Below are 26,611 nucleotides of genomic sequence, written 5' to 3'. Positions count from 1 at the left end.
TCCCTCCCCAAAAAAATCGTAAAAAAAAAAGGAAAACAAAAAACATCTCTGTCTCAGTTAAATCCCTTTGTTGTCATACACCCCCCTGTGTTACTAATTCTCTTACACTTCACGATTTGAAATTAAAAAATCAAATAAATATCGAACATTTTATTATTCTTAAAACTCATCCACCAAGATCATTTCTTAAGTTAGTCTTCCTCTCCAACTTCTACAAAATATTGCTGATGACTTCTATTTTTTCGTGTATATATTCTTTTTATTTCCTTTATTTTTTGCATCATGACTTGCTTTAATGGTTTCACATAAGTATTATTTTTTGTTTTCATCTGACCTTCATTGTAATATTGTTTTCATTTGTGGCTGGTCAAATATTTTCAGTGTTTTGTTAAATTTACAAACTTGTTTTATTGTTTTTTATTATTTAATCACAAAAGTCATCTTGGCCTAGCGGTTAGGTTGCACCCCGAGGCCGACCTGCTGCTCCTTTTCCTGCATGTTATTCCCAACGCTCTCCTAATGATCTACTCTATCCAATGTCCCATCATATGAAGGCTAAAAGCCCCAAAAAATCTTTACCGAGGGGGGGGGGGCGTGTGACAAAACCGCTAGGGTGTCTTTGCTCCACAAACCTAAACTATCCAGCTTTTGGTTTCTAAATTATCCAGAGCACTGTGGTGGTCCATTCCATCTCTTCCTAAATAAAGGACAAGGCACTGTGATAACAATCTTTCATAATATAAACCATAGGATCAACAAAAAGAAAATAATAATCACAAAAAAAATCCTGTTTATTTTCATACAAAAACATGACATTTAGACCACTGGGAAAAAAAAGAGCAATAAGCTAAAGATGGGGTTTTGCCTTATATTGAAGAAGCTTGTTTTTTTAAGAGAGTTCAAGAGCTTCCTCTGACTCTAAACGTTCCTCAGTGTTCTGAAGCACATCTCCTCTTTGCCCTCCAGCTTCATCGTCCGCCTCAGCTCGTTCCTCTTCTCCCTGGCCCGTGCTGCTCATAGTGATGTCCAGTGCGTCCTGGTCAGCGCTGGTGTTCTGCGACTCGGCTCCCTCGTCATCTTCATCTTCTACATCCATCTCAAAAACGCGAATGTGCCGCAGATTGGTGCTCAGCTGCGAGTAGAGAAAGAGTTCATGTTAGGATCCACAATATTCATTTAATAGAAAGGCTGCATTATATTCTTTTTCTTAACCTCAAATGCCCACTAAATGAATAAAATGAGAAGATAATGTCCACATACCACACAGGCCACTTTGCGGATTCCATTGACGGCAACAAACTGAGCCTTCATGCTCTCCAGTTCACGCCACTGATTTCCCAACACCAGGTTTTGACATGGAATGGCACTGCTCTGCTGGTCCAACCTGAAATCAAGGATTACATTTGGGGATATAACGACACCTTGTAAAGAAGTGTGAGTGCTGAAAAGATTACTACAAGGTGTTTCAAGGACTTGGGGCTTATGATTATAAACTCACAGAAAGCCATGATCACCCAGTTTTTAAAAAAACGTGAATGAAAAGTTATATTAGGAGACACAACGTTGAGATGTTTTTAATATTTTCAAAGCCATTGCTTTAATGTCAGAAACACAGACTGCTCCACTGTTTATAGAAAGAGATAGTCCCCGTTTGTGCTAAACAGGCATTTATTTGTTCTACGATTAGTTTTAAAAACCTGCAATTTCAAAAAGGTTTTTTTTTTTTTTTTTTAGGAGAAAAACAAAGGTGCATTGTTTTTAGCAGCTTTAAAACCCAGACATGTAAAAGTATTACTAACATTTATAAAGAAAGATAAGAACGTTTTCAGGGAATCAAAGAAAAACAGTGACTTCAACTTCATGTATTAAAATGAGAAAAAAATAAGAAAATTCAGTTAATTCTGTGTAGTGAACTCAGAGCCTTGAGATGTACTACATCATGAGTTCAGAGTTTTCACACTATTTATGTCGCCCCTCTGTGAGGAGTTCCAGTTATATAAACGTGAACCTAATTTTTACTAACTACAGGGACTAAATGACTAAAAGGGTCAAACTGTTTTAGGATGGTTTCAGTAGATGGCTGCTTATTATGGTGGCCCTTTGAGCTAATGCTAAACATTAGCATGTATCCCTGCTGTGCTTTGAGACTCACCAGGGAGCATTTACTGCATTATAGCTCATCTCTAATCTGACAAAGCACAGAGTATTAGTGAACCTGCATTTCTTTATGTCAGAGATTAAGAGCTTTAATGACTGATGTTGTGCAATTAGATTAATGGATGGATATACAACGGGAAAGAAAAGGGCAGATTATCTGACCGCACAGAGACGGAAAATTCAGAACTGTTAAAATTCCAAAAAGGAATTCTGGTATTATTATTATTATTATTCCTGTGGCCTCATTAAAAAAAATATGAGGTCTGAATGACTAAAAAGTTTTGGACTTGATCTGGTCGACGGCTTCAGCTGGTCGCTGTTGAAAACTGTCTGCAACATAATCCCTGCAGGCTAACAGGCCTGATCAAAGTGCATCCACTATAAGCCTTTATTTTTCCATAAATTCGCAGGTTGTTATTCTAAATGTTGACAACATTACAGAAAGAGTCACTTCAGAGATATCCGCTTTGTTAAAGCCTCAGATTGTTTCATTCACCGTTACATTACTCTCTCCATTGTCCTCCACCTGACAGATACCAGGAGCTGCTATACGAACGTCTCCTCAGTTTGTACCTTGTTGTTGTTTAACTTGTTTTAAATGGTTCTGTCAGATCCAACAATTACTTGTTTGTAACACAACACAAATATAACCCTGCAAATCCAATCAGCTAGAAACAATTATCTGTGATAAAGTCAGTTATCTTTGTTTTTATAACAGGAAAAAATAAAGATGATGGCGATGATATTTACAGGTAACGTTGCAAGATGTATGCACAAGTAAACATTCTGGCATTTCAGATGTTGTAAAGAACTCTTTGTTTGTTGTAAAGATGTTGTAAAGAACTCTTTGTTTAAATAGTAAAGCCCACCCCTCCAGGCTGCACACATATAGACAAACTATAATGAAGCATGCATGCAGAGGTCCCAAAGAAGCCTAACATGACGCTTTGTGAATATTAGGACAGAGACCGAGGAGGGACAGAGGGAAACACCTCAATAAACTCTGCACAAGCTCGTATAAGAAACCTGAACATACATCAAATTAACGCCTCAGAGAGTGAAATCATCTCGTTCCTGTCCACTTCTGTTCATCATCAGTCTCAGGTTTGGAGGCATTGTTACAGATTATATATTACCAGTATTTATCCTGCTGTCTCTCTATGTATTGTTTTGATTTGAATCGTGAACTTGATTTTATGATACCAGTTTAAGTTGAACTGAATCCCCTCCGATATTCTTTGAGGTTAAATTATAGTTTGCTGTGCTTTGAAGAGAGCACAATGTTGTGACTGTCTTTAACGTCAAACAGAGCTGCTTAACTGTCCGGTGTCTCTCTGCAGGGACTCTGTCAGACCTTAGAATAACTAGGTGAGCCTGTCAGTGGAAGGACTGATCCCATCGGTTTCACCTCATGGACTACAGTGCAGTTATTTTGGGTTGAAGCAGTCTACAGGAAACACAGCCAAACTTTTTGGAGTGATTCGACCAGTGGTGTCCAAACATTTTTTTTTTCTTTTTCTTTCAGGCAAAAATTGTCGTGTTAGAATCGCTCTCTGGATCACAAGTTTGATGTTTTAAAAAATAAAGAACGTAAATACACAATAACTAATTGCAGTGAGAAACTATTGTGCTCTAATTCTTATAAAAAAAAAAAGTAAAGATTTATAGATCAGAATCAAAAGGTTTGCATCAGAAACCCTTTAATATAAGGAAATCTAATACTCAAATACTGTATTAATCTCAAGTTATTAAATGGTTAAACAAACAGTCTGACTGTTTGCAAAAAATATGCAAAGGTTCATTTTCATAGTTAATAAAAATGTGGAAAATAGTCAAAGCTGTTAAATGAAGAAAAAAATTGAGTACTGAATATTTTGTTTTCTATTATGAATATCTTCCAGCCCATCGGCAACATGAAAAAAAAAAAAAAAACTAAATATGCCGTCGGGCCAAAATCTTCTGATTCTTCAATGGAAGTCAGGAGCAACAAAAACAATCCCCTAAAAAGCTGTAAATGGCCCCCGGGCCGCACTTTGGGCACCCCTGGATCAGACTTATTTCTAACAAGCAGCCTCCTGATCGTAACACAAAATGCCTGATAACAAGTCGTCTCTTTTTAAGAGCGACTCCTCGTCGAGCGATCACACAGACGCACCTCATGTTGGGCTCCCAGGTGAATTCGCCCGCGCTGCTCATCGCGGAAGCGAGAGGAAGCTGAGCGAGGACACGCCTCTTGCTGTGTTCTTCTGAGCTTTGGAGGACCACAGTTAGCGTCTCGTCGTCATAGAAACGAGCATCAAGGTAGCTGTATACACAGTTCGGCCTGGCAGAGAAAAAATAAATAAATAAATAAATAAATAAATCAACGGTGGGAACACTTCCATGAACTTTTCATTAAATGTCTCTTTAAAATGAAGAACGACATGAGAGGCACTCACTGGGCTGCAGCACTATCATCCTCTGCATTGTCAAGATGGTGGCTGAGGTTGATGGACACCACACTGTTGGAGATGTGTCTGAGAGCAAAATGGATATATTTTAAAAAAACAGATTGAACCTGTAAAGAAAAAACTGACTAAAAATGTAAACAACAAAAACCCCGTACTTGTCAGGGTCTGTTGGTTTGCGTAGCAGGAAGAGCTTCGAGGAAGAAAGCTCTGGCATGCAGAACAGAACATAATGCATTTTAGCTTTCTTGTCATTCCACCTGTGTGAAAAAAAAAAACAAAGACAGATCTCCGTTATAAAACATTACCTGACTGCAAAGACGGTTTCAAAACTTGCATGAGTGTGTTTCTACGTACAAAGAAGGAAGCTCAAAAAGTCGTGGAGAGTTTTCCGAGCTGGAAAGACGATGAAGATATACAATTACAAATCGTGCAACGCTTCAACTTGAATTCAGTCTAATAGAAGAAGAATACAGATTATTATCATACCTCTCTGGGACTGTGTAGAGAGGCAGAAAGATGGACTGTTTTATAGACTTCCCAATAACTTCCTGCACACAAACAACATCAAGATCAGCAACACGTGAAGCAAAAATCTTTTTGTAAAATAACAAAAACTGAAGTTCTCTGAAGCAGATCCAGCCTTTTATTTCTACCGCGGCCTTTTCATTCGTTGCAAAAGGTGCGACTTGTCAAAAAAAAAAAAAAAAAAAAGTAGCAACATCCGAAAGAATATGCTGCAAAAAAACCCCAAAAAATATGTTTTTTTTATCAAAGAAGACTGAAACTTGAGATTGAGACCATTATGCAATGAGTCATGTTGCCCCCTGCTGGCCATTAGAAAGATGCATCTGCTTCACTTGTCTATAGAGTCTATGGTGTGATTTGCAGACACTCACTGCAGGTTTCTGTAGACAATGCTCGATCACATTCTCCATCATCCTCTTGACAAAGTGCAGAGACTTTTGTGGATATGAAGGAAACAGCAAAGAGCTCTCTGGAAACAAACGAGTCAAACAGCCCATCTGTTAAATGTCCAGTTAAATGAACTGACCCCAGACCAAATCACACAAAACTACTTTTATCAACAGACACGTTTTCAAGTTAAAAAAATCAAAGTTCACCCTTCAGGTGTGTGCTCTCCTGTAAAAACTTCAGCCACTGGTTTCCCTTCGTGTTGGGTGGCGACACGAGGTCGTCATCCTCATCCTTCAGGTACTGAAAATGACCACGTGAAGAAAAACAGACGTGTTACACATTGAGACAGAAAACCTCAGTGAGAAACAGCAGGACAGCACTCACCTGGCCAACACGCTCTACGTTGAAGTACTTTCCTTTACGATCAAAAAGCTCTTCGTTCTGCCAAACAGACAACACACACACTGACGTTAACATTTCTCTCTCTTTGGATGGAGACATTCAAAACTAAATGTGATTGTTGTTGTTCTTTGGAGGGGGGGAGAAAAAAAAAAAAAAAAAAAAGGGACAATATTTCTATTGAAGTATTTGATGATGTTTCATTAGATTGAAAATATTTTGTCAGTATCCGCGCCTAATAAGTGTATATTGATCTATACACATAAATGAGTATACTGTATGTGTACGTCATTGTAATTGTGATTTGTATGAAGGTCCTTAATAAAAAAATATAAATATAAATATAAAAATAATGAATTAAAAATAAATGTGATTACTGGAGACACGCGAGGTACGTTAAGACAGAGACAATAATATTGTAGACTCAGCAGGACACTCCAAAGTTACAGATGTTTTAAGGGAGAAGTTAAAGGTCGTCTCAGGGATCAGAAACTGAAGATTTCTCTCCAGACATAAACGACGAGTCATTTGATGACCATGCGTTTTTTTTTTTTGTTTACTTAATGTGTGTGTGTTATGTCTTGAGGTATAAATGAGATCCTGAGGCCACTCTTTAACAGTGAAAAATAAGTTTTATGTTAAGATATTATTTAGGTTGGTAAAAAAAAAAGTTATGAAGATAAATCTAAAAAAAATAAATAAATAAAAAAATAGAATTTAGAAGATATGTTTCCTTGATGCTTTTCTCATGTTATTGTAAAAAGCCATAATTGATGGACAATCTATTATTATGATGTATTTATTGTTGAGTAATGGCAGGCATCTGTTTTAATGCTGACCATAAATAAAAAAATAGAATTCACTAAAACAGCTAAATGTTATAAAGTAAAAGGCTAAAAAAACAGTAGTGTGTGTGTGTGTGTGTGTGTGTGTGTGTGTGTGTGTGTGTGTGTGTGTGTGTGTGTGTGTGTGTGTGTGTGTGTGTGTGTGTGTGTACACACATCAAAGCAAATTGTACAAAGGTGCTGGACAAAAAAAATAAACTAATGAACTGCAGAAAAAAGAGAAAGGTCTGCACACTGTTCAGCTCCCTGTGAGCACCACGTTACGTTCTTCAGGCTGAACACTGTGTGGACCCGTCTCTCTCTCTTTTTTTTTTTGTAAAGTAAAAAGCTATAAATATTCTGAACACGTCGCTGTAACAAGGATTAAAAAGGCCAGCATGTAGATCTCACCTCGCTGAAATGCTCAGACAGGAAGTCAGCAACAAACGCAATGTCCTTCTGCGTCATCTGAGGGATTCACCAGCATGTTAAAAAAACAAACAATCACAACCAATTTAAAAAAAAAAAAATCTCAAACCTTTATTTCAGCTCCTTTAATAACTAACCTTGTTGAGCTCTGGTGGTACATGCTCCTCACACATCCTTAGCATAGCTGTGTGCAGACAAAACACTATTAGGATCAACGAGTCAAACTCCTGCACATTCACTGCATCGCACCAAGCCATGTGTATTCTTACCTACATACAACCACCGGAAAAAGGCTTTAAAGTTTTTCATGCTCTTGTCAATCACTCTAAAAAGACATGAAAATAAAAACAGTTATGAAACAGTAAAAATGGATAAAATACTAAAGGCAGACCTTCCTCTTACATTTGAGGTATTATACCTGGGAAAACTGGACATAAATTTTACAAGATCTGGGGACAAACACATCTATAGAATAAAGCTGATTACCAGAAGATGGACGAAGAATGAGGCACTTAGGGTGGAGGACTGGATTGAGGTAATACACGACATATATGTGATGGAAAAGCTAACTTTCTCTTTGAGAATGGAGAGGGATAGATTTAAAAGAATTGGATAGAGTTCATAAAACCAATTAGATCTGACTTTGTTTGAGATGTACATTGTGAGGAGGAAAAGAAAAAGGAAAAAAACCCTAGTTCATATCTACAGAAGTTTGAATGTTTGTTTTTTGTCTTTAATAATATTCGCTACACTGCTAACATAACAAAACTTTGTTAGATTGAATCATTTATAATCAAGGATAGAATGTAAATACCCACTATGTCCCGGGCATGATTTCATTTGTATACATGGGAAGGTACAGACACTCTCTGGCTGAAGGAGTTATTTATTTTTTATTTTTTTCTTGTATTATTTTTTTCTTGTATTATTCATTTATCTTTTGAATGTCATGTTTAATTCTAATTTAAAGATACCTCATTTGCATTTGGGAAAAAAAAGAAGAAAAAGAACTCAGCCATTATGTACCAGCTGTATGTAGAATGTATGTATGTATGTAATAATGTTCAATAAAAAAATTTTTTTTTAAAAATGACACAATCATAGTGAGCATTACTGATCATCCAAAACACTCACTGCTGAAGTTCATTGGCTTTCAGAGAGAAGGAACCCACAGCTGTGATAGCACCTGAAATCATTAAAAAAAAAACAACACATGTGATCATGGATCATGAAAAAATTTACGACGGTTTCAACGATCTTCTACGATGAGGATTAAAACCTTCTATTGCTTCTGAATCCAGGCCGAGAGGCTCGAACTTCTGCTTCCACAGAGACATGCCTTTCACCTCACTGAGGTGATACAGCAGAGCCTCGGAGCCACTGCGGACCAACAAGCGAGAAGAAGAAGATCACAACACGGCACTTTTAGGCACGACGGAACTGCATGGAGGAACTGAAGCTGACAAATACCTCTGCAGGTGGCTGATCACCAGCTTCTGGATGCTGGAATATGAGGAGTCGATGGAGTGGCCGAGCTTCTTCAGCCCCTGTGATGAAGAAAAAACACAAATATTTTAGAGAATATTTTAGAGCCCTGCACTTAAAGGATTAAAAACGTCTTTCTCGGAAAATATAACATATGATTGAATGTACTGTAAATGAATTGCACCCCCCCCCCCCCTTTTCTTTTCTTGTCTGCTGTCCATTATTGCATCTTGTATTGTACACCATCATATGTAATGTCTTTGTATATTTCTGTTGTATGTGTAAGTGGTGTACAAGGCTTTCTTTCTCTCACCTTGACGGTCAGCTGGTTCATGAGAAGAGCCTGCAGCTCGGGGCTTCATGGGAGCAGAGAGCCAGTGGTTAGAAAAGATTGTATTAACTTGCACAGGATGTCTTAGCATCATCTACAGCAGGGGTTTCAACTGGTCCAGCTTCAGGAAGCTGTAAGCTCTAAACCTCCTACATTTCTGATATGTTTCAGCCAATCAGATATATTTCATGACAAATTGTGCAGATGGTGCAAAACTAGTAAATTCACAGATCGATCTCTCTCTCTCTGCAGTAGAAACTTTCTCACCTCGACTGTCCCCACAGTAGAAGCTCCAGAAACTCATCTTGTACTTGAGTGCTCGTGTTCTTCTCCTGTAAAAAAAAAAAAAAAAGAAAGAAAAAAAAAGGGTGGCATAACCCTTTAACCCTTTGTGTGTGTTTTGTAAAACAGTGACTGTGTCTTTTTCAATCATTTGAACTCTTTCTGCTTGCACACAATCCTTTGGTGAACCAGGCTCTTTTGTTTTGCAGCTAACGCCAAACTACCGTATCACGGCAGTGACGGCTGGCAAACCGACCTGAACAAACTTGGTGAGGCGAAGGTCCATCTGCATGAGGATGTCCTCCCAGGCTTCACACATACAGGTGAGAGAGAGGTGCAGGTACTGCAGCAGGGTGGAGATGTGGGTGAACTTGCGCGCCATCCTGGTCACCTCGGGAAGACAGTCTGACAACAAGCCCGTGTCCAGCTGTCAGAGAGAGAGAGAGAGAGAGAGAGAGAGAGAGAGAGAGAAAGAGAGAAAGAGAGAGAGAGAGGAGAGAGAGAGAGAGAGAGCGTGTCAGAGAGAGAGAGAAACACAGAGAGAGAGAGAGTGTGTCAGAGAGAGAGAGAGAGACACAGAAAGAGAGAGAGCGTGTCAGAGAGAGAGAGAGAGAGAGAGAGAGAGAGAGAGAGCGTGTCAGAGAGAGAGAGAGAGAGAGCGTGTCAGAGAGAGAGAGAGAGAGAGAGAGAGAGAGAGAGAGAGAGAGAGAGAGAGAGAGCGTGTCAGACAGAGAGAGACAGAGAGAGAGAGAGAGAGAGAGAGAGAGAGAGAGAGAGAGAGAGAGAGAGAGAGCGTGTCAGACAGAGAGAGACAGAGAGAGAGAGAGAGAGAGAGAGAGAGAGAGAGAGAGAGAGCGTGTCAGACAGAGAGAGACAGAGAGAGAGAGAGCGTGTCAGAGAGAGAGAGAGAGAGAGAGAGAGAGAGAGCGTGTCAGACAGAGAGAGACAGAGAGAGAGAGAGAGAGAGAGAGAGAGAGAGAGTGTGTCAGAGAGGGGGGGGGGGGGGGGGGGGTTAAAGAGTGAGCAGAAACGAGGAATTAAAAGATCTTAGGGACTTGAAGCCGAGTCACTCATCTGACCTGGATGTAGCAGATCTCTGGCTGGTTGTCAGCAGACTTGACTTGTGTGATGACGGACAGAGACTTGAGGTCACTGGACAGACTCAGACTGCGGCAGGTTCCCGACACCTGTACAGAGTAAAGACATGAATAACTACATCTATCGTAGTATTTCTAACTCATCAATATGAAGCAGCATTCTAACAGGACCTGCAGTAATATCTGAAAATGAGAATTTCACCACAAGTACTTTTTTTAATTTCATTTGTTTAAGCAGTACAATGCAGAGGCATCCGTTCTTTTTCACTTGAATCTACAGAAAGAAAAAAACACTCGATCAGCTCTTTGTACAAAGTAAGAAAAGTGAAATTAAATAAGTAAAAATGGACAGAATCATAATCTACACTGGTCAAAATACACTCATATACATAAAGCATGTGAGTGTGTTTAATCCATCACACATCCTCATCTGACTCCTGTCCACAGGCTTTACAGAGAAAGAGAAAAACATACAGGACAACTTTAGATTCAAGTCGACAAATGTAATCTAATCAACTGGGATGGTTTTGACTTTTAACCCAGCATGAGACTCTGTTCTTGTTTTAGTGTTTTTATTGTTTTAACCCTGTTAGTGTTTTACTTATGTTTTATGTTTGTGCTCTTCATGGATGTACAGCACTTTGTCACAGCCATGGCTGTTTAAAAGCGCTTTATAAATAAAGTTGAGTTGAGTTGAGTTGAGTGTTGACTTTGATCAAAAATATTAAAACATTCAGGAGGCTCATTTGTTTTAGTTCGATTAAACTGAAGGAGAGATCAAGATTCAAATGATGGGATGGACGGCATGCCGGGCGTCTTGCAGCGAGGAACATGTTCTCATCTTTTAACAGGGTTTGTAAGTGGCCAAAGGAGCCTGTGGGTTTGTTACCCTGGAACATGAATAGCTAATGTTTTAGCGCACACTCGGCTTGTCTCACAGCGAGCAGCAGGCAGACTTTGTGGTATGTACACCATGTTTTATGTTTGTCATGGTAATTTGTTTGTTTGATGAACGGGGCACTTGGTTGTTGTTGGTTTTTTTTTTTTTTTTTTTTTGACACAAGCATGAAGGTTCGTTTGGGGATTTATGGAGATTCCTGAGTCTGATGGAAAGTATGCAAGCGGAGCGAGGTACGTGCATGTGTTGCGTTCTTGCGAAGGTGTTCATTGAATGATTTATGAATTCTAAAGCGAGGTTCACTGCTATAAGAGGCTGTGCAATATTGTAATGTTATGTGAATCGTTGTGTTTAAAATCAGGCCTGTTGTGATGTGCATGTTATTGTTTGATGTGTTTGTTTAATGTTGCACTGTGAAATGTTTCTTCGTGAATGAATGGTAAAATAATTTGATGTTAATAATAATGAATTGTAACACTCCTGTTTCTGAATGTTAATTTTGGTTTTATTTGCCTTGTTTTTTAGTTTCACGGTGCTCAAAAAAAAAAAATCACATCAGTCGAACTCCACGCTTCCTCATTGTCTCGGTCAAGGGTTGCTACAGGATTATTATGCTTTCGCCTGGTAATATTTGAAAAACTCAAATATGTTGAAACTCAAGCGGCAGAGCCAGTGAGTGTCTGATGAATGATGATAATTCTAGAGACAAATTATAAAGATTAAACAAATATGTTTCAACCACCCAATCCACTTGAGATTTTGAATTTAATGGTTTTACACTTCAGATCCCATATTTGCAGGATATATTTTCAGTCTTCAACATCTAATTCAAACCTGATTAACGAAGTAATTTAAGGATGGATAACTCTGAATAACGAGGAGAAGGAGTCTCACCCCTGTTACAGTGGTGATCTTGTACATCCCGTAAGCATAAAGCTCCACAAAGCCAGCGTCTCCTCCGAGAACAAGAACGTTCAGTCTGCCAGGAGACAAAACAAAGAGGAGAAATAACTTCCAGCGTGTTGAAGACTCAGATACTGTTAATCAGCATGCTTTTAAAACATCTGATTTACCTGACTTCTCCCAGCAGATTCATGATCTCATCAGACTTTTCCTCACTGTGACACAGACGGATGAATATACAAGGTTACGATCACACCAAAAAGAGAAGTTTACAAGATAACATGTATTCAGATACTGCCCAACCTGAAGATCTTGGAAGTTGTGCTGTAGCTGCGGGGCAAAAAACAAAAAGTTCAGGACATGTTGTTCATTGAAAACTAGATTTTTCTGTAAGTGAGCCTGCAGGTGATGCGGGTGTTACCTCTTCGGGAGGGTCAGTAACTTGGGAAGAAATAGTTTGGATTCATCTTCTGAGTTGTAGAAGGAGCTGAGGGCACTGAAACACAAGCAAAAGACCAAACGCTTCACCTTATTCTAGACCGGTGGTGTCCAAACTTTTGTTCTTGAGGGCCAGAATTGTTGTGTTAGAATCACTCGCGGGCCACAGGTTTTGTTTTATAAATAATATTGTAAGGAACTTTATGTATTTTGAATTTTACAAAAATAATGTAAAAACACAATAATAAATTGCAGTGAGAAACTATTTTGTGGTAATGTTTTTTGAAAAAAATAGTAGGCTTTGTAGAATTAAAAGAACCCCTTTAATAAAAGGAAATAACTTATTTTTCTGTTTTTTTTATTCGTTTTTTTTTTCAGAATCAAGTCTGTAACGTGGTTATTCTTTTTAAAAGGTTTTTGTATTTAGCTCAGGTTGTTAAATGGTTAAACAACAGTCTGCTTGTTTGCAAACATGATGAAAAGTTTCATTTCATAGTTAACAAGAAATGTGGAAAATAGTAAAAGCTGTTAAAAAAAGAAAGGAAAAAAGACAGACATTGTACTAAACATTTTCTATTTGATGAATATCTTTCAGCCCTTGCTAACATGAAAAAGAAAAATAACAAAATCTGCCATCTGAATGAGACCTCAGTTTAAAATCTTTAGATTCTTCAAATAAAGTCGGGGGCCGCAAAATTTCCCTTCAAGGGCCGCAAATGGCCCCCGGGCCGCACATTGGACACCCCTGTTCTAGATAATCAGACACCCTGTGTTTTACTGACTTCACTCATACCTGCTCTCGTCTGTCACCTCCATCCAGTGCATGCAGGTGACCGGGTGCTGCATGGGAAACACATGGAGGATCTCTGCTTTTTCCACCCCACACAGGACCACCTGCTTGGTGTCTTTGACGCTGAAGGCCAAAACTGGGGATTAAAGAGGGGAAACAAATATAAAAAGCTTCATGTTCCTCTCGGGGAGCGGACCATTAAAAACATTACACAGTTTATCCTTACTTTTTCCATCAGGGCGCCAGGCGAGCGCAGTGATCTCCTTCCCAGTACACTCAATGGGAGGCAAGCTCCAAACACGCTGGAAACTGGCCAAGCGATGGAGTAATAACTGTGAACAAACAAAAACAAGAAAATGAAAAAGACCATACAAGACGCCACGACTTAAAAAAAAAAAAAACAAGATGAAAACTGTTTAAGCCTACCTCTCCGGTTGTGTTTGCAAGAGCAATAAGATCCCTTTTAGGAGACCATGCCATGCACAGGATCGGGTTAGGAAGCTGCTTCTCCCCTACCTGTCGAAAGGCAGGCATGTTCGTGCAGGAAAACAAGGATAACCTAAAGAAGGAAATAAGTCTGTCACATCACCAAAACTTTACACTTCAATTCAAAACCAGTTCAGGTGAAAACTCTTTGGATTCCAACAAAAACAAGACGTCCTAAGCACCAGTGTGCATTTTTATTTTTGTAAACAGATTTCAATCCTCTCTCCAGATGGGCAGCAGAGTTTCTGTGTACAATAATATATATTTAATATTCATGCAATCCGATTGATTCATTTTATTTAACCCTTATTTACAACACCCACAACCCTCTGCACAGCAGCTTCACCAGGCAGAGGAGCATGTTCAGTGACAGACTGCTGTCACAATCGTGCTCCACAGACATTTATCTATCTATCTATTTATGTTATCCATCTAGTCCCATCAAGATCAGAGATCTCATTTTCAAGGGAGTAAAGATGATGATTACATCCTAAGTTAGTTGACTAATTGTAGTTTTTCTCTGTTTTTAAAAAAGTAAAACTTGTTATGTTATAATCATGGAGATCCTCATAGATTTGATAGATAGATAGATAGATAGATAGATAGATAGATAGATAGATAGATAGATAGATAGATAGATAGATAGATAGATAGATAGATAGATAGATAGATAGATAGATAGATAGATAGATAGATATCCCCCCTCCCCTCTGTATACAATAATCCCCCAAACAAGATTTAGCAGCCCCTATGGGACTAACAGTAAACATAATAACAGGTTAAGTCTGTGCAGTTAGCATTAGACTTAAACTTATATAGCATATTGCCAGAGGTGTTTGAGTACAGTCATAAATGCACACAAATAAACAGTCACACGTGCTGCTGGGTAATGACATAAAAAGCACACTGCTAAAGAAAAGCTTCCTAATGAATTAATGATGAATGAAAGTGTTTCTCTCACCGATCAGAGATTTAAACCTTTCTCTGTGATGCTAGCAGCTTCGTTAGCATGCGGAGGCTAACACTTCATCATGGCTGTTTATAAATCTGATGGACATAAAGGCGGAGAAAACAATAAAGTCCAACATCCGGATAAGAAAAGAAAAGCGTCAGATACACACTCTGTTTCTTGTGAAACACCTGATTCACGTTTTATCATACAGTGTTTTTCACAAACGGGCAGAGAGCGCCATATTTGTACTCTGGGCCAATCATTGAGGAGCAAAGGAAAGCGAGAGAGGACAAACTTAACCAGAGCGCGCTTTGACCTCAGCTGTCATCTGAGTCTAGGAGGTGCTGACATGCAGGACTTTGCCAAATATTGGTTACAGCGCAGAGGATCTAGGAGCGCCGTGTTGTCGTCTGGCATCTCAGACCGAACTCAGCAGCTCGTTTATTTCCTCAGATGTGGAAGCAGCAAATTATTTTTTGAATGTGGCAACAAAGGCTTAAAAACTGCTCAAGTGTTTTCTTTGGACTTTAAACAACTGTTTAATTTGATTCTTTTTTATTTTTAAACTATTCAGTCATCCAACATCCCTCTCCACTCAAACTTCTCCTCTTGGTTCCTCACTTTAGTTTTTCCTTAAGTCTCACAGAATAGACAAATATTCACTGAACTGGGATAGCTACGACATAAAGAAGGGCCCAGAGACTTTTTCAAGCTCAACCCACCTTCCTCATGACTGTATTTAGTCATTTATTTATTGCGCGATGACCAAACCCTCCCATAGCCACAGCTTCCCTTACAGTTTCACCCCCTGTCCCCCCTTTTTAATTTTCCTCTCCCTTATATTTCTCTTTTTTTTATTGTTCTCATACGTTTCTATCTCTTCTAACTGTTCATGTGAAACTGTCTTACATCCTCTGTCCTCTTGGTCTCAGTCCTGGGTTCCTTTGTTGCACGAGTCATTGTATGATGTTCAGGTTCTGATGATGGTCGGGTTTTTGAATTACTGTTGGGGTCTTGTTGTTGTTGTTGTTGTTGGTTGGGTGTGTCATCAATGGTTGCCTTCTTGTTGTAGTTTTTCGTTGTGGTTTGGGTTATTCTGCTTTTTTGACGTTTGCCTTTGCATATTTAAAAACACTTTGGTAACCTTTTTTTTTTTTAGCGTTAATACAAATAAAGTTATACTTATTATTGACTTACTCTCTTTGTCTGCAGGTTAATAATAATGCTTGTTAATAATTTGTAATGCTAAAATTTGTTACGTTAACAGTCTATTGTTGTACACATAACATTTTATAAATCATTACAAAATGATAAGTGCACGTAAAAGATATAATTTATAAAACATCTACAAACATTACAATAAAATCATGAACTAGAAATTGCTTTCACAGCTTTTATTGTCCTTTGTTTCTTGTGATGTTTAGAAAATGATCTGAAGTAATCTTAGGATGCACTGAAAGTTTGACGTCAATCAATTTTTTATATTTTTTATTTTTTATTTTTTATTTTTTTTAACGTGCATTTAGGTCAGTGGAAAAAGAAAAAAGGTTACGCCCCTCTTCCTTCTTCCCCCAACTCTAACAGGAAGGGAGCAGAAAATAAAATAACTGCTCAGGGTTGATAACGAAGGGGAAAGGTGTGTGTGGCCACTTTGGCTCTTTTTAACCCTGACTCAAAAAGACAAAGGTAAGAGGTTGAGGTTTGGGGAGGTTAGGAGGTAGAATGAAGGAGGTTTGGGGGGGGGGGGCAGGTGTGGGAGGAGGGCTGAAGAGTCTCGCTACAGGGGGCCTGAGGTTGGAGAGGTGGTTTCTTTGTCTCTTTTAAAAAGACCTAGAAACTTTTTCTTCAGAGACTTCTTCTTCTTTTTCTGAACCTCCTTCACCTGACATTCAAGGTTCTGTAGTTTTTCCATCAGGCCATCTGCTGACTTGCAATTCTCTTCATCCTCCTCCTCGAGCGTCTGCTTAAAGATGTTGACAGACTCCAGGAGACAGGCTTTCTCTTTCTGGCAATGCAGCTGCTGACTTTTCAGCTCGTCTTGTGCCTGGTTCAAGGATGCTTTTATCTCCAGGGATTCTTCATCGAGCTGTGACCTGGAATCCTCCCACTGATAATTCTCCTCTTCCAGGTTCTTTTTGGCCTTTGTTAGGGCCTCATGCATCTTATTGATTTCTTGTGTGTGTCCATCCAGTAGTTCAGACCTTTCCTTCTCCCAGTCTTGTTTCTGCCCTTTTTGGCACTCTTGGGCTTGGATCAGATCAGTCTTCAATCGGAGAGTTTCCTCCTCATGTTCAGCTAGGAGACGGGACTTGTCCTCCTCCCACTGGTGTTTGAGGTTCTCAGTGTTCTCTTGAGACATTTCCAGTTCAGTCTGATTCTTACGTCGTTCATCCCTCTGAGCAACAAGAAGCTGAAACTTTTCTTTCTCAAATGAACACTTGTCGTTCATCAGGTTCTTTTGGGCCTCTTTCAGTTTCTCCTCCATCCTGCAGGTTTTCTGTTTTTGTTCTTCTACAAGACGGGATCTGTCCTCGTCCCACTGCAGCTTCTGCTGCTTCAGGTCCTCTTGGGCCTGGACCAGAGCAGCCTTTATGCTGCAGGTTTCCTCTTGTTGCACCAATGGTGCGGCCTTTAGGGTGCAGGTTTCATTTGCTACCTCAGTCAAGGGACGGGACGTTTCATCCTCCAACTGGCTGGTTTTCTTCTCCAGGTCTTCATGGGCCTGGTTGGGTGCAGAGTTGATGGAAGAGGACCAGTGGTCGTCTGCCCACTTTTGCGCCTTGCATAATTCACCATGCAATCTGTGGAGTTCTCCCAGGAGATTGTTCCTTTCCTGTCCCCACAGGCTAGCAGCCTGGGACACACCAACCTTCAGTCTGGAGTTCTCCTCGATTTGCTGGGCGAGACACTCTTCTGTCTTTATACGCTTCTCCCTTTCAGTTTCAAGAGCGTTCTTCAGCTTCCCTACTTCCATGACTGCTTCTCTTGCTGTGGCCTGCTTGACTGAAACCTCAGCAAGCAGTAGAGCCATGTTGGAGGTCAACTTGGCTTCCTGATCTTCATGCAATTGTTTTAACTGCTCTGCAGGGATCTGAATTGGGGCTTGGTCAGTCACATTAGTGATAATCTCAAGCATATTTAAAGTTGTCACATCATTGGACTGCTGTGACTGATCTGCTGCACCTACAGACTGTGGCTCTTTAGGGGTCTCTGCAGGCTGTGGATCAGGCTTGTCTTCAGTCAGGATGATGTGTGTCTCTATGGGTTCTGGTTGAGGAGTCTCTGCAGGTTGTGGATCAGACTTGTCTTCAGTCAGGATCATGTGTGTCTCTACGGGTTCTGGTTGAGGAGTCTCTGCAGGTTGTGGATCAGACTTGTCTTCAGTCAGGATGATGTGTGTCTCTATGGGTTCTGGTTGAGGAGTCTCTGCAGGTTGTGGATCAGACTTGTCTTCAGTCAGGATCATGTGTGTCTCTATGGGTTCTGGTTGAGGAGTCTCTGCAGGTTGTGGATCCGGCTTGTCTTCAGTCAGGATCTTTTGTGTCTCTATGGGTTCTGGTTGAAGAGTCTCTGCAGGTTGTGGATCATGCTTGTCTTCAGTCTGGATCATGTGTGTCTCTACGGGTTCTGGTTGAAGAGACACTGCAGGCTGTGGTGTTTGAGTCACTGCAGTGTCATCATTCCCACCCAGGACATTTCCCTCCTTCTGTTTGTCCAGAGTTGTTGTCTTTGATGGCGGCTCCCTCTGTAAAGAAGGAAAATCTGATACGTTCATCTTGTTAACCTTCTTTTGAAGAGGCTTCACAAGTAGTGAAAGAGACTGTTCATCATCTGACAAGTCCTCGTCAATAAATCCGTAGAACTTCTTTTCTTCCTGGTTGCTGAGGACTGTGCCCTCTTGATTCCAGGAGCAGAAGACGACGTTCTTCTTCACCTTGTTTTTGCCTTTTTTGGCGTTCTTCTTCACAATTCTCTCCATTTCTCAAAACTTGTGAAATGCTAAGCTCACTGTTTGTGCGTCTGATTGTCTGGCTCTCCTGGCTGGACTGAAATGAGAGTTCTGATTCTAAGCTGATATACCTTCTTCTTCAAAGACGTCTGATGACATCATATGACATCATATGACATCAGACATCAAAGACATCAAAGACATCAAAGGCGATGGAATCAATCAACGATTATGATGCTGAGTATGATGCTGTGTTTTTATTTGAATTCTGAAGTTGAAAATTCCAAGTCCCCAATCCAAAACATCATCAGAAATGCTCCCTAAAGTCAGAATTCCATCTCGGAAACTCTTTACACTGTACAAAGAGAGCAGCTCTAGACCATAATCTTTGTCATATTATTCACAAAGGCCCAACATCAATCCATATTAATAAAAAAAATATCAATACTTTAAGTTTGGAGGAGTTTAAGTATCTCGCGGTCTTGTTCACAAGTTGGGGGAGGATGGAGCGTGAGATCGACAAACGGATCAGTGCAGCGTCAGCAGTCATGCAGACGCTGTATCGGTCCGTCGTGGTGAAGAAGTAGCTAAGCCGAAAAGCGAGGCTCTCGATTTACCAGTCAATCTTCGTTCCTACCTTCACGAGCTTTGGCTCATGACCAAAAGAACGAAATCGTGGGTACAATCTGCTGACACGGGTTTCCTCTGTAGGGTGGCTCGCGAGCACTCTTAGAGATGGGGTGAGGAACTCGGCCACCAGGGAGGAGCTCCGAGTAGAGCCGCCACTCCTCCACATCGAGAGGAGTCAGCTGAGGTGGCTTGGGCATCTGGTCCAGAACCCCCCTGGACGCCTCCCTGGGGAGGTGTTCCGGGCATGTCCCTCCGGGAGGAGGCCTCGGGGGTAGAACTAGGACACGCTGGAGAGACCACGTCTCTCAGCTGGCTTGGGAACGCCTTGGGGTCCTACTGGAAGAGCTAAAGGAAATGTCTGGGGCGAGGGAAGTCTGGACATCTTTGCTAAGATTGCTACCCCCACAACCTGACCCCGGGTAAGTGGTGGAAAACGGATGGATGGGTATTTTATATTTATCTTAATTATTTAAAGGCTAACTCCACAATACTCCACTGTCCAACTTGCTAACATACATTAGCGACCTTCATCATGCTCTCTGCTACTTAGGGGCTGTTAGCCTGATGAAGGTCTCGTATGAAAACATTGCTAATAAATGTTTGTTTGTAAGTTAGACAGCGTTCGGGAGTCTCTGTCTCTGCACCTGTCCTATGAAACACACAGGGAAATATTTTCTTTATTGCATTTTATTGAACTTCCTTTTATTACTAAATTTTGCCACCTTGAGTGGTACCGAAAAAAAGTGGTACCGTAAGTCCAATGCTTACAAGCATGCAGTATCAAACATGCCAAAAGTATGTAGTATTACAGTGACAATAAAGATATCTTATTTTATTTTATCTTAAAAAGGGTGAGTTTAACCATTCTTACAAACTACAGTATCCCATCTACTTCCTGTACAGTAGTTGTGAAGTGAGGACATAAACATGGTTGTTTCCCTCTAGTGGACAAAGGGAGGAAATGCAATCCAATTTAGTCAAGCTAATATTGATAAAAAGTGATAACTGGAATCGATCTCCAGTGAGTACTTTCAACAAGAATGTTGATCACTTTAAAAGAAAATGAAATAATAAGATTTGTTTATTAATAAGTATATAATTAATAATAATTCTAGTCTTCTTATAAGATGATCTAATAAAAAATAAGTTTCTACATCCATATGACTTACATTATTTTCCTGAACATCTCATTTACCATTAGTTTAATCACTATTGGAACTACAGGTACATCTGCACAGCCTGTCTTGTGATTATATATAATATATGTGTGCAAATGTGTGTGCTCGATGAAGACAATAATTACTGTGGAAATTCCTTCCAAACGTATCACTGGCACTGCGTGAATGACTGGTATTAACTTATACAGTCATAGACACTATAAACATCACCATTAATATAAGTGTGATGACGTTTGTGACAGAATTACATTTCCTCAATCTGGTCTGAACATAAATATTTGCTCAATATCTTAACTTTTTTTTTTATTGTTGCAGTGACGATACAGTTTGAAATGGGTTAGCCAACCATAATCTTGCAATGTGACAATGATATGAAGCTTGATATCTGAAGCAGCAGCAGGTTATTACAACAACCTTGAGTATATGAAATCTGAATAAAATCTGCTGCTGCATGAATATGTGAAATGGGAAAGTATGAAACGTTGGTAGTTGTTCTGATATTTATTTTTGGGACAGACTTAGTAAAGAGAAGATACTTCCATCCGACGAGCTGCTCGTGGTTTTCTAATCTGCATTTTTAAGCTCACGTGAGGAGCGTTTAGCACTGATTGAAACTTACTGATAACAACATCGACGCGTATATATGACCTACAAATGTCAACATTCACTCTTTACTTTGTCAGCCTGTTTTCATTGAGCTCCATCAGAAACAAGATCATTTCTTTACAGTTATGCTACATGTCTGTTTGGGAAAAACACACCACTGTAATAAGAAAACAAAGTATCTCAATCTAATGACTTAGGATCTATCTTTCAGTACTACCCTTAAATCTAGGAAATGTGATGTAGTGAAGCTTCAGGACCGGTTGCAGTGGAGGCTACGGATACAAAAATAGATGGCTCATGTCCTCTCGTTGGGGGAAAGGTGCTCAGCAGCACTGCAGTCTGTATAAAGGATATCCTTAAGTCTCACATGCACAGAATAGACAAATATTCACTGAACTGGGATAGCTACCTACGACATAAAGAAGGGCCCAGAGACTTTTTCAAGCTCAACCCATCTTCCTCATGACTGTATTTATTAATTTATTTATTGCACGATGACCAAACCCTCCCATAGCCACAGCTTCCCTGACAGTTTCACCCCCTGTCCCCCTTTTTTTATTTTCCTCTCCCTTATATTTCTCTTTTTTTATTGTTCTCATACGTTTCTATCTCTTCTAACTGTTCATGTGAAACCGTCTTACATCCTCTGTCCTCTTGGTCTCAGTCCTGGGTTCCATGATGTTGCATGATTCATTGTATGATGTTCAGGTTCTGATGTTGGTCGGGTTGTTGTTTGGGTTCTTTTACTGTTGGGGTCTTGTTGTTGTTGGTTGGGTGTGTCATCAGTGGTTGCCTTCTTGTTGTAGTTTTTTGTTGTGGTTTGGGTTATTCTGCTTTTTTGACGTTTGCCTTTGCATATTTAAAAACACTTTGGTAACCTTTTTTTTTAGCGTTAATACAAATAAAGTTATACTTATTAATGATAACAATTATAATAAAGACTTACTCTTTGTCTGCAGGTTAATAATAACGCTTGTTAATTATTTGTAATTCTATAATTTCTTATGTTAACAGTCTAAAGTTGCACACATTTTATAAAATGTATAAATTATTACAAAAATGATTTGTAAAAGTTAAAGATATCATTAATAAAACATCTATAAACATTACAATACAATCAAGATATAGAAATTGCTTTCACAGCTTTTATTGTCTTTTGTTTCTTGTGATGTTTAGAAAATCATCTGAAGTAATCTTAGGATGCACTGAAAGTTTGACGTCAATCAAATTTTATTTTATTTTTTATTTTTTTTACGTTCATTTAGGTCAGTGGAAAAAGAAAAAAGGTTACGCCCCTCTTCCTTCTTCCCCCAACTCTAACAGGAAGGGAGCAGAAAATAAAATAACTGCTCAGGGTTGATAACGAAGGGGAAAGGTGTGGCCACTTTGGCTCTTTTTAACCCTGACTCAAAAAGACAAAGGTAAGAGGTTGAGGTTTGGGGAGGTTAGGAGGTAGAATGAAGGAGGTTTGGGGGGGGGGGGACAGGTGTGGGAGGAGGGCTGAAGAGTCTCGCTACAGGGGGCCTGAGGTTGGAGAGGTGGTTTCTTTGTCTCTTTTAAAAAGACCTAGAAACTTTTTCTTCAGAGACTTCTTCTTCTTTTTCTGAACCTCCTTCACCTGACATTCAAGGTTCTGTAGTTTTTCCATCAGGCCATCTGCTGACTTGCAATTCTCTTCATCCTCCTCCTCGAGCGTCTGCTTAAAGATGTTGACAGACTCCAGGAGACAGGCTTTCTCTTTCTGGCAATGCAGCTGCTGACTTTTCAGCTCGTCTTGTGCCTGGTTCAAGGATGCTTTTATCTCCAGGGATTCTTCATCGAGCTGTGACCTGGAATCCTCCCACTGATAATTCTCCTCTTCCAGGTTCTTTTTGGCCTTTGTTAGGGCCTCATGCATCTTATTCATTTCTTGTGTGTGTCCATCCAGTAGTTCAGACCTTTCCTTCTCCCAGTCTTGTTTCTGCCCTTTTTGGCACTCTTGGGCTTGGATCAGATCAGTCTTCATTCTAAGAGTTTTCTCCTCATGTTCAGCTAGGAGACGGGACTTGTCCTCCTCCCACTGGTGTTTGAGGTTCTCAGTGTTCTCTTGAGACATGTCCAGTTCAGTCTGATTCTTACGTCGTTCATCCCTCTGAGCAACAAGGAGCTGAAACTTTTCTTTCTCAAATGAACACTTGTCGTTCATCAGGTTCTTTTGGGCCTCTTTCAGTTTCTCCTCCATCCTGCAGGTTTTCTGTTTTTGTTCTTCTACAAGACGGGATCTGTCCTCGTCCCACTGCAGCTTCTGCTGCTTCAGGTCCTCTTGGGCCTGGACCAGAGCAGCCTTTATGCTGCAGGTTTCCTCCTGTTGCACCAACGGTGCGGCCTTTAGGGTGCAGGTTTCATTTGTTACCTCAGTCAAGGGACGGGACTTTTCATCCTCCAACTGGCTGGTTTTCTTCTCCAGGTCTTCATGGGCCTGGTTGGGTGCAGCCATGATGGAAGAGGACCAGTGGTTGTCTGCCCACTTTTGCGCCTTGCATAATTCACCATGCAATCTGTGGAGTTCTCCCAGGAGATTGTTCCTTTCCTGTCCCCACAGGCTAGCAGCCTGGGACACACCAACCTTCAGTCTGGAGTTCTCCTCGATTTGCTGGGCGAGACACTCTTCTGTCTTTATACGCTTCTCCCTTTCAGTTTCAAGAGCGTTCTTCAGCTTCCCTACTTCCATGACTGCTTCTCTTGCTGTGGCCTGCTTGACTGAAACCTCAGCAAGGAGAAGAGCCATGTTAGAGGTCAACTTGGCTTCCTGATCTTCATGCATTTGTTTTAACTGCTCTGCAGGGATCTGAATTGGGGCTTGGTCAGTCACATTAGTGATAATCTCAAGCATATTTAAAGTTGTCACATCATTGGACTGCTGTGACTGATCTGCTGCACCTACAGACTGTGGCTCTTTAGGGGTCTCTGCAGGCTGTGGATCAGGCTTGTCTTCAGTCAGGATGATGTGTGTCTCTACGGGTTCTGGTTGAAGAGTCTCTGCAGGTTGTGGATCAGGCTTGTCTTCAGTCAGGATGATGTGTGTCTCTATGGGTTCTGGTTGAGGAGTCTCTGCAGGTTGTGGATCCGGCTTGTCTTCAGTCAGGATCATGTGTGTCTCTACGGGTTCTGGTTGAAGAGACACTGCAGGCTGTGGTGTTTGAGTCACTGCAGTGTCATCATTCCCACCCAGGACATTTCCCTCCTTCTGTTTGTCCAGAGTTGTCCCCTTTGATGGCTCCCTCTGCAAAGAAGGAAACTCTGATATGTTCATTGTGTTAGCCTTCTTTTGAAGAGGCTTCACAAGTAGTGAAAGAGCCTGTTCATCATCTGACAAGTCCTCGTCAATAAATCCGTAGAACTTCTTTTCTTCCTGGTTGCTGAGGACTGTGCCCTCTTGATTCCAGGAGCAGAAGACGACGTTCTTCTTTACCTTGTTTTTGCCTTTTTTGGCGTTCTTCTTCACAATTCTCTCCATTTCTCAATACTTGTGTAATGCTAAGCTCACTGTGTGTGCGTCTGATAGTCTGGCTTTCCTGGCTGGACTGAAATGAGAGTTCTGATTCTAAGCTGATATACCTTCTTCTTCAAAGACGTCTGATGACATCATATGACATCATATGACATCAGACATCAAAGACATCAAAGGCGATGGAATCAATCAACGATTATGATGCTGAGTATGATGCTGTGTTTTGATTTGAATTCTGAAGTTGAAAATTCCAAGTCCCCAATCCAAAACATCATCAGAAACGTTCCCTAAAGTCAGAATTCCATCTCGGAAACTCTTTACACTGTACAAAGAGAGCAGCTCTAGACCGTAATCTTTGTCATATTATTCACAAAGGCCCAATATCAATCCATATTAATTAAAAAAAAATCAATATTTTAAGTTTAGAGGAGTTTAAGTATCTCACGGTCTTGTTCACAAGTGGGGAGAGGATGGAGCATGAGATCGACAGACGGATCAGTGCAGCGTCAGCAGTCATGCAGACGCTGTATCGGTCCGTCGTGGTGAAGAAGTAGCTAAGCCGAAAAGCGAGGCTCTCGATTTACCAGTCAATCTTCGTTCCTACCTTCACGAGCTTTGGCTCATGACCAAAAGAACGAAATCGTGGGTACAATCTGCTGACACGGGTTTCCTCTGTAGGGTGGCTCGCGAGCACTCTTAGAGATGAGGTGAGGAACTCGGCCACCAGGGAGGAGCTCGGAGTAGAGCCGCCACTCCTCCACATCGAGAGGAGTCAGCTGAGGTGGCTTGGGCATCTGGTCCAGAACCCCCCTGGATGCCTCCCTGGGGAGGTGTTCCGGGCATGTCCCTCCGGGAGGAGGCCTCGGGGGTAGAACTAGGACACGCTGGAGAGACCACGTCTCTCAGCTGGCTTGGGAACGCCTTGGGGTCCTACTGGAAGAGCTAAAGGAAATGTCTGGGGCGAGGGAAGTCTGGACATCTTTGCTAAGATTGCTACCCCCACAACCTGACCCTGGGTAAGTGGTGGAAAACAGATGGATGGGTATTTTATATTTATCTTAATTATTTAAAGGCTAACTCCACAATACTCCACTGTCCAACTTGCTAACATACATTAGCGACCTTCATCATGCTCTCTGCTACTTAGGGGCTGTTAGCCTGATGAAGGTCTCGTATGAAAACATTGCTAATAAATGTTTGTTTGTAAGTTAGACAGTGTTCGGGAGTCTCTGTCTCTGCACCTGTCCTATGAAACACACAGGGAAATATTTTCTTTATTGCATTTTATTGAACTTCCTTTTATTACTAAATTTTGCCACCTTGAGTGGTACCGAAAAAAAGTGGTACCGTAAGTCCAATGCTTACAAGCATGCAGTATCAAACATGCCAAAAGTATGTAGTATTACAGTGACAATAAAGATATCTTATTTTATTTTATCTTAAAAAGGGTGAGTTTAACCATTCTTACAAACTACAGTATCCCATCTACTTCCTGTACAGTAGTTGTGAAGTGAGGACATAAACATGGTTGTTTCCCTCTAGTGGACAAAGGGAGGAATTGCAATCCAATTTAGTCAAGCTAATATTGATAACAAGTGATAACTTGAATCGATCTCCAGTGAGTACTTTCAACAAAAATGTTGATCACTTTAAAAGAAAATGAAATAATAAGATTTGTTTATTAATAAGTATATAATTAATAATAATTCTAGTCTTCTTATAAGATGATCTAATAAAAAATAAGTTTCTACATCCATATGACTTACATTATTTTCCTGAACATCTCATTTACCATTAGTTTAATCACTATTGGAACTACAGGTACATCTGCACAGCCTGTCTTGTGATTATATATAATATATGTGTGCAAATGTGTGTGCTCGATGAAGACAATAATTACTGTGGAAATTCCTTCCAAACGT

General features: G+C 40.3%; 1 protein-coding gene across 1 annotated transcript; it reads right to left on the bottom strand.

Moving 5' to 3' along the window:
* Positions 1–773: 773 nt before the first annotated feature.
* Positions 774–15,016, bottom strand: anapc4 (anaphase promoting complex subunit 4). The gene is made up of 28 exons (XM_079350793.1): positions 14,846–15,016; positions 13,825–13,957; positions 13,625–13,730; positions 13,402–13,534; positions 12,592–12,666; positions 12,474–12,500; positions 12,341–12,385; positions 12,162–12,246; positions 10,352–10,459; positions 9,529–9,699; positions 9,258–9,322; positions 8,973–9,015; positions 8,645–8,721; positions 8,454–8,554; positions 8,309–8,360; positions 7,444–7,499; positions 7,312–7,358; positions 7,157–7,213; positions 5,907–5,963; positions 5,729–5,822; positions 5,504–5,601; positions 5,094–5,155; positions 4,962–5,000; positions 4,763–4,864; positions 4,596–4,673; positions 4,313–4,480; positions 1,261–1,384; positions 774–1,132 (listed from the first exon to the last, which is right to left on the bottom strand). The coding sequence occupies exons 2-28, from the start codon at positions 13,930–13,932 to the stop codon at positions 890–892; spliced, it is 2,421 nt and encodes an 806-aa protein (XP_079206919.1). The 5' UTR covers positions 13,933–13,957; positions 14,846–15,016; the 3' UTR covers positions 774–889.
* Positions 15,017–26,611: the final 11,595 nt, after the last annotated feature.

The sequence above is a fragment of the Symphodus melops genome (assembly GCF_947650265.1).
Source record: "Symphodus melops genome assembly, chromosome: 8".
Taxonomy (NCBI): domain Eukaryota; kingdom Metazoa; phylum Chordata; class Actinopteri; order Labriformes; family Labridae; genus Symphodus; species Symphodus melops.
Note: the sequence above shows the minus strand (reverse complement) of the source record. Positions and strands in the feature narration are given on the sequence as shown.